Source organism: Hylaeus anthracinus, unplaced genomic scaffold, assembly GCF_026225885.1.
Source record: "Hylaeus anthracinus isolate JK02 unplaced genomic scaffold, UHH_iyHylAnth1.0_haploid 11994, whole genome shotgun sequence".
NCBI classification, from domain to species: Eukaryota; Metazoa; Arthropoda; class Insecta; order Hymenoptera; family Colletidae; genus Hylaeus; species Hylaeus anthracinus.
This window is the reverse complement of record NW_026534341.1, coordinates 5,793,984-5,805,983: the sequence shown is the minus strand read 5'-3', so window position 1 is coordinate 5,805,983 and position 12,000 is coordinate 5,793,984. Positions and strand designations below refer to the sequence as shown.

The 12,000-nt window shown below is 38.5% G+C and overlaps 4 protein-coding genes across 4 annotated transcripts in view; 3 read left to right on the top strand and 1 right to left on the bottom strand.

The window, feature by feature from the left end:
- The window catches only part of LOC128888443 (aldehyde dehydrogenase 1A1), a 127,982-nt gene that overhangs the window by 25,504 nt on the left and 90,478 nt on the right, over positions 1 to 12,000 (top strand). The window lies entirely within an intron of this gene.
- The window catches only part of LOC128888847 (centromere-associated protein E), a 46,496-nt gene that overhangs the window by 6,872 nt on the left and 27,624 nt on the right, over positions 1 to 12,000 (top strand). Inside the window, exons 4-19 of the mRNA XM_054146011.1 lie at positions 6 to 167; positions 232 to 349; positions 1,691 to 2,244; positions 2,323 to 2,563; positions 4,602 to 4,648; positions 4,953 to 4,986; positions 5,699 to 6,066; positions 6,147 to 6,327; positions 6,441 to 6,773; positions 6,851 to 7,051; positions 7,119 to 7,567; positions 7,648 to 7,865; positions 7,957 to 8,159; positions 8,247 to 8,512; positions 8,623 to 8,704; positions 8,777 to 8,958. Coding sequence (XP_054001986.1) covers positions 6 to 167; positions 232 to 349; positions 1,691 to 2,244; positions 2,323 to 2,563; positions 4,602 to 4,648; positions 4,953 to 4,986; positions 5,699 to 6,066; positions 6,147 to 6,327; positions 6,441 to 6,773; positions 6,851 to 7,051; positions 7,119 to 7,567; positions 7,648 to 7,865; positions 7,957 to 8,159; positions 8,247 to 8,512; positions 8,623 to 8,704; positions 8,777 to 8,958 — 3,639 coding nt within the window. The remainder of the gene's footprint in view (positions 1 to 5; positions 168 to 231; positions 350 to 1,690; positions 2,245 to 2,322; positions 2,564 to 4,601; positions 4,649 to 4,952; positions 4,987 to 5,698; positions 6,067 to 6,146; positions 6,328 to 6,440; positions 6,774 to 6,850; positions 7,052 to 7,118; positions 7,568 to 7,647; positions 7,866 to 7,956; positions 8,160 to 8,246; positions 8,513 to 8,622; positions 8,705 to 8,776; positions 8,959 to 12,000) is intronic.
- Positions 1,551 to 2,774, top strand: LOC128888448 (splicing factor 3A subunit 2). Its single transcript, XM_054145318.1, has 2 exons — positions 1,551 to 2,244; positions 2,323 to 2,774. The coding sequence occupies exons 1-2, from the start codon at positions 1,699 to 1,701 to the stop codon at positions 2,599 to 2,601; spliced, it is 825 nt and encodes a 274-aa protein (XP_054001293.1). The 5' UTR covers positions 1,551 to 1,698; the 3' UTR covers positions 2,602 to 2,774.
- On the bottom strand, positions 2,883 to 4,365 carry LOC128888449 (60S ribosomal protein L27a). Its single transcript, XM_054145319.1, has 6 exons — positions 4,283 to 4,365; positions 3,933 to 3,996; positions 3,725 to 3,822; positions 3,387 to 3,536; positions 3,177 to 3,313; positions 2,883 to 2,975 (listed from the first exon to the last, which is right to left on the bottom strand). Exons 1-5 carry the CDS (start codon positions 4,283 to 4,285, stop codon positions 3,185 to 3,187), a joined length of 444 nt encoding a protein of 147 aa, XP_054001294.1. The 5' UTR covers positions 4,286 to 4,365; the 3' UTR covers positions 2,883 to 2,975; positions 3,177 to 3,184.

Sequence of the window (12,000 nt, the reverse complement as noted above, 5' to 3'; positions counted from 1 at the left end):
AATAGAACACAAAACTTCGCGTCGAGCTATCGAATCTTAGAAAGGCTATGTATGAAATTAACGCGTGGGAATGCGATACATGCAGAAACTGGCGAATAAATAGAAAAAATCAAGGTTGCCAAACGATATCTAATAATACAGCACAAGGTTTAAATGGAGCAGTCAATGTAAGAGAAAATGCAAAATATACACTGATTTTCATCAATACTAATTACAACATTAATTCCATAGGATCAGGCAAAAATAATAAGGTTGGAAAAAGAAAAGGCATTAATAAAAGATATATGTCGTTCACGATGTAGACAAATAAAAGAATTGGAAGATAGAATAAGAGAATTAGAAGAATATATATAAAAGACATTTATTTGACGTACCAATTTCATTTAAAGAGACAACAAACAATTTAATTTAAAGAGAAATATGAAACTACGAGGAACATAGTTTCTAGGAATATTTTGACTGCAATTTCTATAATTTATTTATTTCTTCGTATATACAATGGGATGTAAATTGTTGTTATTAATTGATGATACCAAATAAGGAAAATATGTATGTTTGATTTTTACAACTAGTAACATTTAGTAATACAGGAACTACTCCACATGTATATGCATGTTTAGAATTTGCATGATCATAGTTTACTATCGCATTTCTTATTTTATTTCATCAAAAATGTTGTTTTTGACTTGTTTACATTTATATTATATTATTACGTTTCCAGCTAATTTATTGGAACATGTGAAATCTTTCAACTATGGAAGAAACATACATACGAAAGAAATGGTAAAGAATGTCTTCCAAATATACCATTAAAAAAAATGTGTAATAGTAGCACGAAGTATTGTTAGATGTAAACTATTCATTCTCCAAGTATTAACATTCTTTCATTCCTTCTTCTAAGACAATGTAAATAGTAGTAAAATTAAGATATTTATATTTTCGCAGAATTATATTTTTGTACTTTCTTACGATAGTATAAGTAATGGTATAATTAGTTTTTATATATATTATGACGTTAAAGGTGGCTATACGCGTATTACTCTGTTTATATATACATATATCTTTCACGCCGGCTTTACAATAATAACTAATTGTGATTCTGAAAAAAATTCACATAGTAATTGTATAAATTGATACTTAATGAAACATGCCATGTATTAGTAGTTCTTCCTGAGTTCGCATTTAAGTTATGTAAATTGTTTAATTATGACGTATATGATTAATAAAATGCATTATTTCGTACTACACTTATTAATGTTATTAGGTCGATTTATGATGATACAAAAAATTGTTTTAGAAATACGGTCATTAAAATACAAGAACCAATTATTTCTTTATTTTTCAATAAATGCATAATTAATACAATTCTTTACTTTATAACGTTACGATACATTAGTTAATGTGTCAGATTTATCATTATTATGAATAGTTATTTAATTTAACTATAATTATCGACCCTTTAGCAAGTGGCGCCATTCAGCGGGAACGATGGAAACTAGTTTTACTACAAACTTAGACGTTTTACCGCCGATGGCGCCATTGATGCTAAAATCTGCTCATAGAGCGGCTTAGTGAGCGGTGAGGAATGAGGACATTCTGCTTGCTCCAAGTCGGCTCACGCGTTGTTTACAGTATACGAAGGAAACATTAACGCATTTTACGGTGTGATAATTGTGTAAAACAAACTAAGAACCGAAAATGGATTTTCAAAATCGGCCAGGAGGCAAAACTGGAGGCGGTGGTGTTGCCTCATGGTCGGAAAGCAATCGTGACAGAAGGGAACGTTTACGACAACTTGCATTGGAAACAATCGACTTAAACAAGGATCCTTATTTTATGAAAAATCATTTAGGCTCTTATGAATGCAAATTGTGTTTAACGCTTCATAATAACGAGGGCAGTTATTTAGCCCACACTCAAGGCAAAAAGCATCAGGCTAATTTGGCTCGAAGAGCTGCCAAGGAAGCCAAGGAAGCACCACAAACACTTGCTCCTGAAAAACCTCGAGTAGAGCCAAAAAAATTCGTTAAAATTGGAAGACCTGGCTACAGAGTAACCAAACAACGTGACCCAGAATCTGGGCAACAGAGTTTATTGTTTCAAGTTGATTATCCAGAAGTTGCAGATAATGTTATTCCACGACACAGGTTTATGTCAGCATACGAACAAAGAGTTGAACCACCAGACCGTAAATGGCAGTACTTACTGTTTGCTGCAGAACCCTATGAAACTATAGCTTTTAAAGTAAGTTCATAACAGATTAAAGAATGTACAATTATATAAGTACTTTTGTTCTTTAATATCTAATATATTTATGTTTAGGTTCCCAGTAGAGAAGTTGAAAAAGCAGAAGGAAAATTTTGGACCCATTGGAATAAAGACACTAAGCAGTTTTTCTTACAGTTTGCATTTAAAAACGAAAAACCGTCGGTTGGCAAAGTACCACCACCTCCAGTTCCTTTAATAAGACCTGGTTTAGGACCTCCTATGGTGCCAGTTCCACCTCCTCCAAGGCCTCCTATGTTTAATCCAGTACCTCCACCACCTGCACTTTTAGCTACAGGTATGCAAATACCACCACCACCACCACATCTAGCATAATACCTTTTTAAAACAAGTATGAAGTATATCTATAAATTTGAAATGTACATTTTTATTCAAAGCAAACTCCTATGCTATTCGAATGTGTACCTTGTACATAAGAAAATGTATTTCTTATCTGAACAATTATAATTAACGAATAAACCCTCGATTATTTTGTACAAGTAAATCTGTATGCAGTATTTTTATTTTAAATCTATCCTGTTTGAATAGTATTGTAAGATTAATAATAATTATTTTTAAAGTTATTTGAGGTTATGTTCGGTAAACAAAATAACAAGTTTTATAGATTTACTCTTTTTTTTTGTTTAAATTTTATTAAGAATATAAACGCAGTAGAATGTACAGCAGGTTGATCGTCAAGATTTCAGTTCCTGAAACAGAAGAAATAGGTGGTTATATCTACCAAAACATTTAAAAATGTTATTAAATGATGTTCAAAATAATCAGAATTGAACAATCTACACGATGTTAAGTGTTGTACGCACTATTCGGTCCGCCCGTTCGTACGATCATCACGAAATACATTTCCTTGTGAATTATTTTTAGTTTCAATTATATATTTAAAAAATTACCTGCATACTTATGCACACAGGACACAAGCACCTCCAACTGCCTTGATTTTGTCTTCTGCCAATTTACTGAAAAATTTGGCTTTAACAATAACTGGTTGTTTAGGAAGGTGTCCTTTTCCTAGAAGTTTGTAGTATCCCTGTGAAAGATAAAAATATAAATATATTTATCAATTGCAAGCTACATGTAAAAGCATATATTTAAAGTCTTACCGCTTTTACAAGATCAATTACTGGTACTTTAGTTTCAGAATTCTTATACTTAAGTCTGGTTTGCTCTGACACTAATGTCCACAACTTATCCAAATTTAAAGCAGGGCACCACTTTGTATTGCGTCTCAAATGGTAATTTCGCATACCAAGCTGAAAATTAAAATATCATATATATACTACTATTCAAGCTTGAATAATACAATTTGATATTTATTAAATTCATCAGATTATAATATGCATTCAAAGTAATTCAGTTCGCCGGTGAAATAATGACAAATTAAATATCATCATTTAACATAGCATTTTATAAATGAAACGTATGAAATGACTATAGCTACCTTTCCAAAGTAACCAGGATGGTATTTGTCAAAGTTAATACGGTGATGATGCATGCCACCAGCATTACCTCGACCACCAGGATGCTTCCTGTGCTTACCTAAAATAAAATAAAACATTCCCTTATCGATCAGTTACTTTTGCTGCGACGTAGAATTATTACTACGCAAACAGAACTACAATTTGGTTATATTACATACAGCAGCTTACCTATACGACCATGACCATGGCTGACATGACCACGGAGCTTCCTGGTCTTCTTCTTATGTGTAGACTGTTGATTAAAAAGAAAACAAACAAATACAAGTTAAGCGTCATTAAAACTTGCAAAAGTTGTGGAACATTTGTTTCATCGAAAAGGTTATGTTCGAGATCAACGTAGCAGAACAAGGGCTGGCATATTTACAGTCAGTATCAAACTATTCGAAAGGAAAATAAATCAAGAAAACAATTTATCGAGGTTTCAATGAAATCATAATCAACATTAATATTGCATTTCTACACGGATGGTTTCGATAATATTGGATTATAGAAAAAGAATTTAAACGCAACGCACTCACCATCGTGGTCACGATTTGAAGAAAGAAGAGCGTGGCCTCTCGTGGAAGTTGTCAGTTTTAGTTCAGATGGCGTGTGTGTTTATCAAAACCAGAAATTATAAAATCAACCAATTAGAAGATACTAGGGAAACTCTACTAGGATACTGATCGTGCAATTTGCTGAACAGGGCCTAAACTGACGTCATTACTTTCATACAAACTGCACTTTACTTCCGTTTAATTGTGATACAAGTCATATTTTTTGTGAAACAAATGTATAGAATTTTTGAAACGAGTATTCTTTTATTAACGATAATTTATTGTATCATCTATTTGCTAGAAAATGAAAAGGATGTTTGCATCGGACGATACGAGATGATCCCATTGGTCAGCCATCTTGATTCGAATGAGTTTCACTAATGAAAATGGTACTTTAAGTTTTACTTAGTGTAATATCTAGCAATTTTGGAATGATTCGTGGTTCGATTGTACGGATAGTCGTTGCAGACCGGGTTAGAAGAAGAGGTAGGAATTTGTAGATTTCGTATAATTTATTTGTAGTGGTTTCGTGCTAATGGACATTTGAAGGCAAGATTCGACTTCTTTACGCGAAAAGGATTCCGTTGGGGAACGGTCGGCAACTTGTGAGAAAACTGAGCGAGCATAAGGAAAATCTTGAAAACGGATCAAGATGCAGGAATCTCAACCGAAGAAAGGCAAGAAAGGTAAGGAAATAGTGGTACTTTTTATTCATAGATGTCGTGAAGCAACAAGAAAATAATCTTTTTAATAATCCATATACTCGTCTGCCTTTTTTCATCAATTTTTAGAATTAATTTCTCACGTGAGAAATGTCGTCTGCTTCGACTTAACCTCAACCTAACCGCTTTTCTGTTACATACGGAAAGAATTACGATGGATTTTTAGTTTTTCCATTGTGTTCATAGCTTAACAGATCGAAGTTCAGCTTGTCTGCTTCATTTTACAACTCTAAGAAGCGATAAATATATTGTCGGTTTTGAAAAAATGTAACACTTTGGTTGTTGGAATACATATTTTATAAATGTTCGAGGATGCCGTTAGATAACACGATTCCATTCTTTGTCGAATATAAATATGTTAAGGATGGTATAGTCGTCGTCTATAACCTCATGTCATATAAACTTTTGGCAAGTATATAAATTGTTGAAATATGCATACTATTAGTGGAAAGTGAAAGTTGTTCAGTTGTGAACCAGATTGTGAAAGTACCATAAATGGCAGATTGGAATTTGGTGACCTGTTATTCGGTATTATATTGTAATTTAAGTCGTTTTGGACATTTTAGCTGCTCAATTATCTGACATTGCAATTACATAACAGAATAAAATTTACTTCATAACGAAGAGAATAAATTTGTTTTATTTTAAATATTTTGTAATTCTCCTTTAATAACAGCCAGAAGAAAGCGCAATGATAGCGAAGAAGATATTGAGAAGGTATTGGCTGAATTGCAACTAGAATATTCTGGAGAGAAACCAGATGAACTAGTTGGGAAAAAGGCTGAGTCAGTCGAGAAAGATGATAAGCCAATTGAGAAGGAGAGTACTGACAATGATGTGGACAAAAAGAAGAAGGAAAAGAAGGCTAAAAAGAAGGAAAAAGGTGATGCTATAGATATTAAAGAGGAGCTGAAAGCTGCTGCCCTTCTCGACGAGAATGATATGGATGATGATGCTGAAGTTAGTACTGTAAAAACTGCTGCACAAAAGAAAAAAGAGAAGAAGGAACGGGAGAAACAGAAGAAACTTGCCCAAAAGAAAGGAGTATGTAGTACATATTCTATAATTTTGTTTGCATTTAGGATAAATTATATAATTTGTTATGTTTATTCTGATTACAACAGGAAATAGCCAAACAGATAGATGGGGATGAAACAAAGGAGGGAGTTCCAGAAAAGGGAACAAAGAAAGAGCCAGAAGCAAAAGTAACAGATGCAGCAGAAGCAGATTCTACGACACTGGAAACTGATGATGGAAAGAAGAAGAAAAAGAAAGGGGTCAAGGAGGAGGTGGCAAAAGAAAAAGGTAGCAAGTGGTTTTGTTAGTTTTTTAATACAAGAACCTTGACGCAGTCTGTGTTTGTTAGGATGTAACATTAATGCATGTCTACATTTAGTATAATTAGATATGTGCAATAGGCAAAGGTCCTGGAAAGAAGACTATCGCGGCCATGCAAGAAGCATTGAAAAAATTAAAGGAAGACGAGGAAAGGTTAAAACTGGAAGAACAAGAACGGTTGCGACAAGAAGAATTACGGGAGCAAGCGCGATTGGAGCAGGTTCGTCTTGAACAGGAACGCAAAGAGAAGAAGAAACTTAAGGAAAAACAGAGAAAAGAAAGGTTAAAAGCGGAAGGAAAACTTTTGACAACAAAACAAAAGCAAGATAGGGCAAGAGCCCAAGCGATGCTCGAAGCGCTTAAAGCTCAAGGTTTGCCCTTACCGGATGTAGCAGACAAGAAACATAGACCAGGTAATTAAAGATAGCTCGTGTAAAGTGGCATTAAAATAAATAACAAAGCGCCAAAAATGTAATGCATATTGGTTCAGGAACCCGTATAAGACCGAACAAAGTGAAGCAACAAGTTAGCATCGACGAGAAGGATGACGGAAAAGTGGAGGAGAATGCAACAGATACCGATAAAGTTGAGGTAGAAATCGTAGACCAGCAGTCAAAAGAAACGGAAGAGAAGACGGAGGACATCAAAGATTCCTGGGATGCTGAGAGTAGCGAAGATGAAGGTATTATCCGTATATAATTGCGAATATATATACATTTATTTAATAGAATATATTTTGACGACATATCATTTAACAGACAAATCGGAAGAAGCGTCGAAAACACCTGAGAAGGGTAAAGCGATCCGTTCGTCCGATAAAGCAAAAGTAACGCAAACCGAGACAAGTAGGAAGGAATCTTCGGAAAGCGAATCGGAAAGCGACAGTGGCAGCGAATCGGAAACTGAAGAAAGCGAGGATGACAGTGGGTTAGAAGACAAAGTATCGGATGCAGCAAGGAAAAAGGAACGCGCTAGAGAACGAATACAACTTCGAAGGATAGAAGCGGAGAAGAACAAGTCGCTGGATAATCTTCGAGCTGCCGTAGTGTGCGTCTTAGGTCACGTCGATACTGGAAAAACAAAGATCCTTGACAAATTGAGACGGACGAATGTGCAAGACGGCGAAGCAGGCGGTATAACTCAACAAATCGGTGCAACGAACGTACCTATCGATGCCATTCAAGAGTCAACGAAACACGTTAAAGGAGTAAGTTGTCGCAAGTATCACGTGTACCGTTGAATAGGGCATTATTCGAGTAATTTCGATCGTGCAATTTCTTTTTTCAGTTTGCCGATAAGAAGTTCAAAATTCCTGGATTGTTGATTATAGACACTCCTGGTCACGAGTCCTTTAGCAATTTAAGAAACAGAGGATCCTCTCTTTGTGATATAGCGATATTAGTAGTAGACATTATGCATGGTTTAGAGCCGCAGACTATCGAAAGTATTAACTTACTGAAAACGAAGAAATGTCCTTTCATCGTAGCTTTAAATAAAATTGATAGGTGAAGTATTTAAAGTTAATAGCCATACGATTACTCGCGTTGCGAGTACGAATTGAATAAGCATAAAGTAGCGATAACATAATTTTCGCAGATTATACGACTGGCAAACTATGAGTCGGAAAGATATTCAAGATATATTGAAAAGCCAAGCGATCAATACGCAACGAGAATTCGAAACACGTTCGAAGGAAGTGATCGTGCAATTTGCTGAACAGGGCTTGAACGCTGCATTGTTCTATGAAAACCCTGATCCTAGAAGTTACGTTTCCCTTGTTCCCACTAGCGCTATTACAGGTGTGTTAACACGTTATATACATTTTTTAGATAGTATACGCTATAGAAATTCTTGAACGCGGAATAATGGTTACTCTTTACGCGTAGGTGAGGGGATGGGGAACCTGTTGTTGTTAATAGTAGAGGCTTGTCAAGGCCCGCTAGCTAAAAGACTCATGTACAGCGAAGAGCTCCAAGCCACAGTTTTGGAAGTGAAAGCATTGCCAGGTCTCGGCACTACGATAGATTGTATTCTAGTCAATGGAACGTTGAGAGAAGGTGAAACGATGATAGTTGCTGGTACAGATGGTCCTATAGTGACTCAAATACGTTCGCTCCTTATGCCGCAGCCATTGAAGGAATTGAGGGTCAAAGTAAGAAATATTTAAAATAATATATGAAACGTATATCGTAACGTCGAATCAAGTTGAGAAACTTTTGTTCAGAGTGTACTTTCCAACGTGATATTTATTATTATTTGCAGAGTGCGTATATTGAACACCGAGAGGTCAAAGCCGCGCAAGGAGTGAAAATCGCTGCGAAGGACTTAGAGAAAGCAATCGCGGGTGAGGAATATTCTATTATTATCAGAGTTGTAACATCTCGGGGAAGTAGACTATTTAATTTGTTATGTATAGGATTAAACCTCCAAGTGGCTCAGAAACCTGACGAGGTGGAGATCCTAAAGGAAGAGATCGCGAAAGAGTTGTCCAGCGCTCTAGGCAACATCCGTCTCGCGGAACGTGGAGTTTACGTGCAGGCGTCGACTTTGGGTGCGCTGGAGGCGTTGCTGGACTTCCTGAAGAGCAGTAAAATACCGGTGAGTTTTTTCTGCTATTAATATTACGGTTATATCAGAGGAATATAAGCATATAGTTGAAGCGAGCGAAAGAAATATTTGCACATCGAATATTCTGTTACATACGCGTACGGGGGTCTTCTCTGCGGTTCAATTTTAGTCGTACATCGTGAAGTGCAAAATTAAAATATTTTATTTAGTGCAATTTGGCCGTACTTGAAATAGCATTCGGAATACTTGTCGAGTACAGTTAAGTAGATCTATTGACGCAACGTAACGGCTACGTCCAATCGTTGCATTTTTAAAATCTCTGGGGACTGGCCTATTAATCAGTAGCGCTACGTTATACCCCGTCTTGTTGGCGTTTCTTTCATCGACCTTTCGCGCGATCTTTATATTCAATGATGGAACCACGAAGTACCGAGTGAAGCGTAACCGCGGGAGCGAACAGTGCTACCAGCAGAAACATAAACCGTGTAACCGACAGAGAGGTCGAATGCGTGCGGATAGAGAGAGAAAAGGATGACCAGAGGGAGAGTGCGAGATGGAGAGGGAGAGAGAACAGCAGCAACGAACCACTTCCTTCTTAACAGTTTAGCAGGATACGACTCATTGGTCGCATACGGTGCTTGTAGTTGTGATCCATCGTGCTATCAGCCGTGTTGTGCATCCGTGGGCACGCCTTGTAGGCTTCCACAGGGTGTCTTCTATGTTAAGCGATTTTTCGCCGTTCCCAACAATTTCAGATTTCGTTACCTCAGTCTGGGCTGGGGAAAGCGAGAATGCACGAAATTTTACACGTTTACTGAGGTTTCGAACCTTTCAGTATAAACACAGATTTATATTATAACGTTTTCGGTGGTTCCCAATTCCACACGCATGTACCATTAAATCGTGTTTGCGCAACTTGGACGTTTTCAACTGTCAACGTAATCGTCGTCGGATAAAAATATATTAATCCTGTAACTGTACATTGTTTCTTTGTTTAGACTGGAAATAATATTAGCCTGGAATAATTTCCTCGTTTGGACACGACTACGAAAATAGTCCAGAATGTTTCTAGAGATTCTAGAAATTTAGATACAAGTGTAATTAAAATAGTAGGCCTCAACAATTTTTACTAGCTGTATACAACGAATATCCAGATAGTCAGTGGTCACGAACATTGATTATCTATTCGAATGCAAATAATTCGACGAGGCCTGGTAGCCCTAGTAGAAAGGCCCTGTGACAGGAAGAGGGTGCATCCTGGCTACTCGAGATATACCTCGAAGCACGCTCGAGCGAAGTATCCCTAAAGCTGACGTGGCGGTCGAGCATTATCGTTCGTTTGACAATATTCGGAGCGCACGGTTCCTGTACCGGTGTCGGGCAGGTTGGTGCATCAACCGTGGCCTGCGCGATAAAGAAAGAGAAGAGGAAAAAAAGAAGACGAAGAGGAGGAAGAAGAGAAAAAAAAAAGGTAGCTACGGGCGTTCGGTTCGAGGTAACGTCCGAAACGGCCTTAAGCCTGTCCTTCCTCGGATTATGAATGGGCTGCCCCCACCGTATCGTACGATCACGTGGCTCGTGACGTCACGTTTTATCGCAGGCATACGCGACACACTCACGCACGCAGCCAGTCGTAAGTGCGCTCCCTCCGTCACTCGACGCGCAATGCGGGTATGCTTTTACATATGGCACGCAGGAGGGAGTATTACAACGCGTGGTGGTACCAGAGGGGCACTCCTCCTCCCTCTCCTCTCTGTCTTTCTCTCTGCCCTCTCTACCTCGTATCATTGTTCTCCGTCCCTCCGGGAGCACTCCCTACGCACGGTCCCTCCGTTCTCCGTTTCCCCAGGAGACGGAGGGACGCGCAAGGCAGGCCGAACCCGCGATGCCATACAAAGCAGGGTTTCCCAAACTTTTTCACTCGCGCCACACGAGAAATTTGCAATTAGTATGCTCGGGGTTGCCGCAAGAAAAATTCAAACGAAACGTGATCGGCAATCTCGAACGGATTCGTGTTTATCCGAAATGGACACGAAACGATTTATAGAGTGACACACTTACGAGTTAAAGAGACGAAGTACGAAGACGTTATACAAAGACGAGGGCTCGAATACTCGATCAGCGAACGAAAATATTCGACTATTCCCGTGATCATTCCTTTACTTCGAGAATGAATTATAATTTTCACGGGACGCTTGTTTACATCGGGAACGAGACGTTCGACGGAGTTTGGGAAGCGCTGGTATAGAGATTCTTCAGGGGAAGGCCTCTCTTCTGCCAACACAGAGACACCGGGGACGCGTGTGGGCTGGAAAAAGGAATACGTGACCAACGTACAGGAAACTGCCCACACTCGGAGCAAAAGCATCGTGGGTGGACGGACGGATCGACGAACGGGCGGACGTACGACGCGATTCGTAACCCTGTGTGTCTCCGTTCGTCGTGGTTCGGTCTATAAGGCGTGTTGCGCCAGAGAAAAGCCACGAATGTCGTGCACCGACCGGAGGAATGTTCTGTCGATACGAAAATTGGCTTCCTTCTTTTTTCGGTGGGCACGGTGTGGGCGGACGAGGGCACGGTTATCGATATTTCGGTCCCGTTCGATGGAACGAGCACGCGTCGGTTCGTGGCCTCCTTCGTTCCAACTTATTGTTCGCGACTCCTTTCCTGTCGCCATAATCGGCTTTCCGTTGCATTAGGTTCAATAACAAGCTTCGCTCCTGGTCTACAATTTCTCCAACTACAGCCCCCTCTCGATATAACCACTCTTCCTTTGGATGGGCTCGATTTACATGATCTCGCTTCAGCTTTGCCGAGTATGTTCATTTATCTCGATACTCGAGGGGTTGGGGCACAGTTTCGTGCTCGATTTAATCCTTGGCGATCCAAGTGTTCCTTCCAGGTGCAGACAGAGCTTAGATTCGCGGTTCGAGTACCGTAGAAAACAAACATGTTGACTAAAGTTTTAGTATTTAAATTAAACGAAGGTATGGTGAATTTATGAATTTTTTAAAGAAATGTTTGGTGGAGGTTTATGGAATCAATCTCCTTGTTACTCTGAATAAGTAGCAG

Bases quoted from the DNA above. Each gene is read 5' to 3' on its own strand.
- LOC128888448 (XM_054145318.1), top strand. From the start codon at position 1,699: ATGGATTTTCAAAATCGGCCAGGAGGCAAAACTGGAGGCGGTGGTGTT. The intron at 2,245-2,322 runs GTAAGTTCATAA...ATTTATGTTTAG, and splicing joins ATGAAACTATAGCTTTTAAA to GTTCCCAGTAGAGAAGTTGA.
- LOC128888449 (XM_054145319.1), bottom strand. The intron at 3,823-3,932 runs GTAAGCTGCTGT...ATTTTATTTTAG, and splicing joins CCATGGTCATGGTCGTATAG to GTAAGCACAGGAAGCATCCT. The intron at 3,314-3,386 runs GTAAGACTTTAA...TATCTTTCACAG, and splicing joins TAATTGATCTTGTAAAAGCG to GGATACTACAAACTTCTAGG.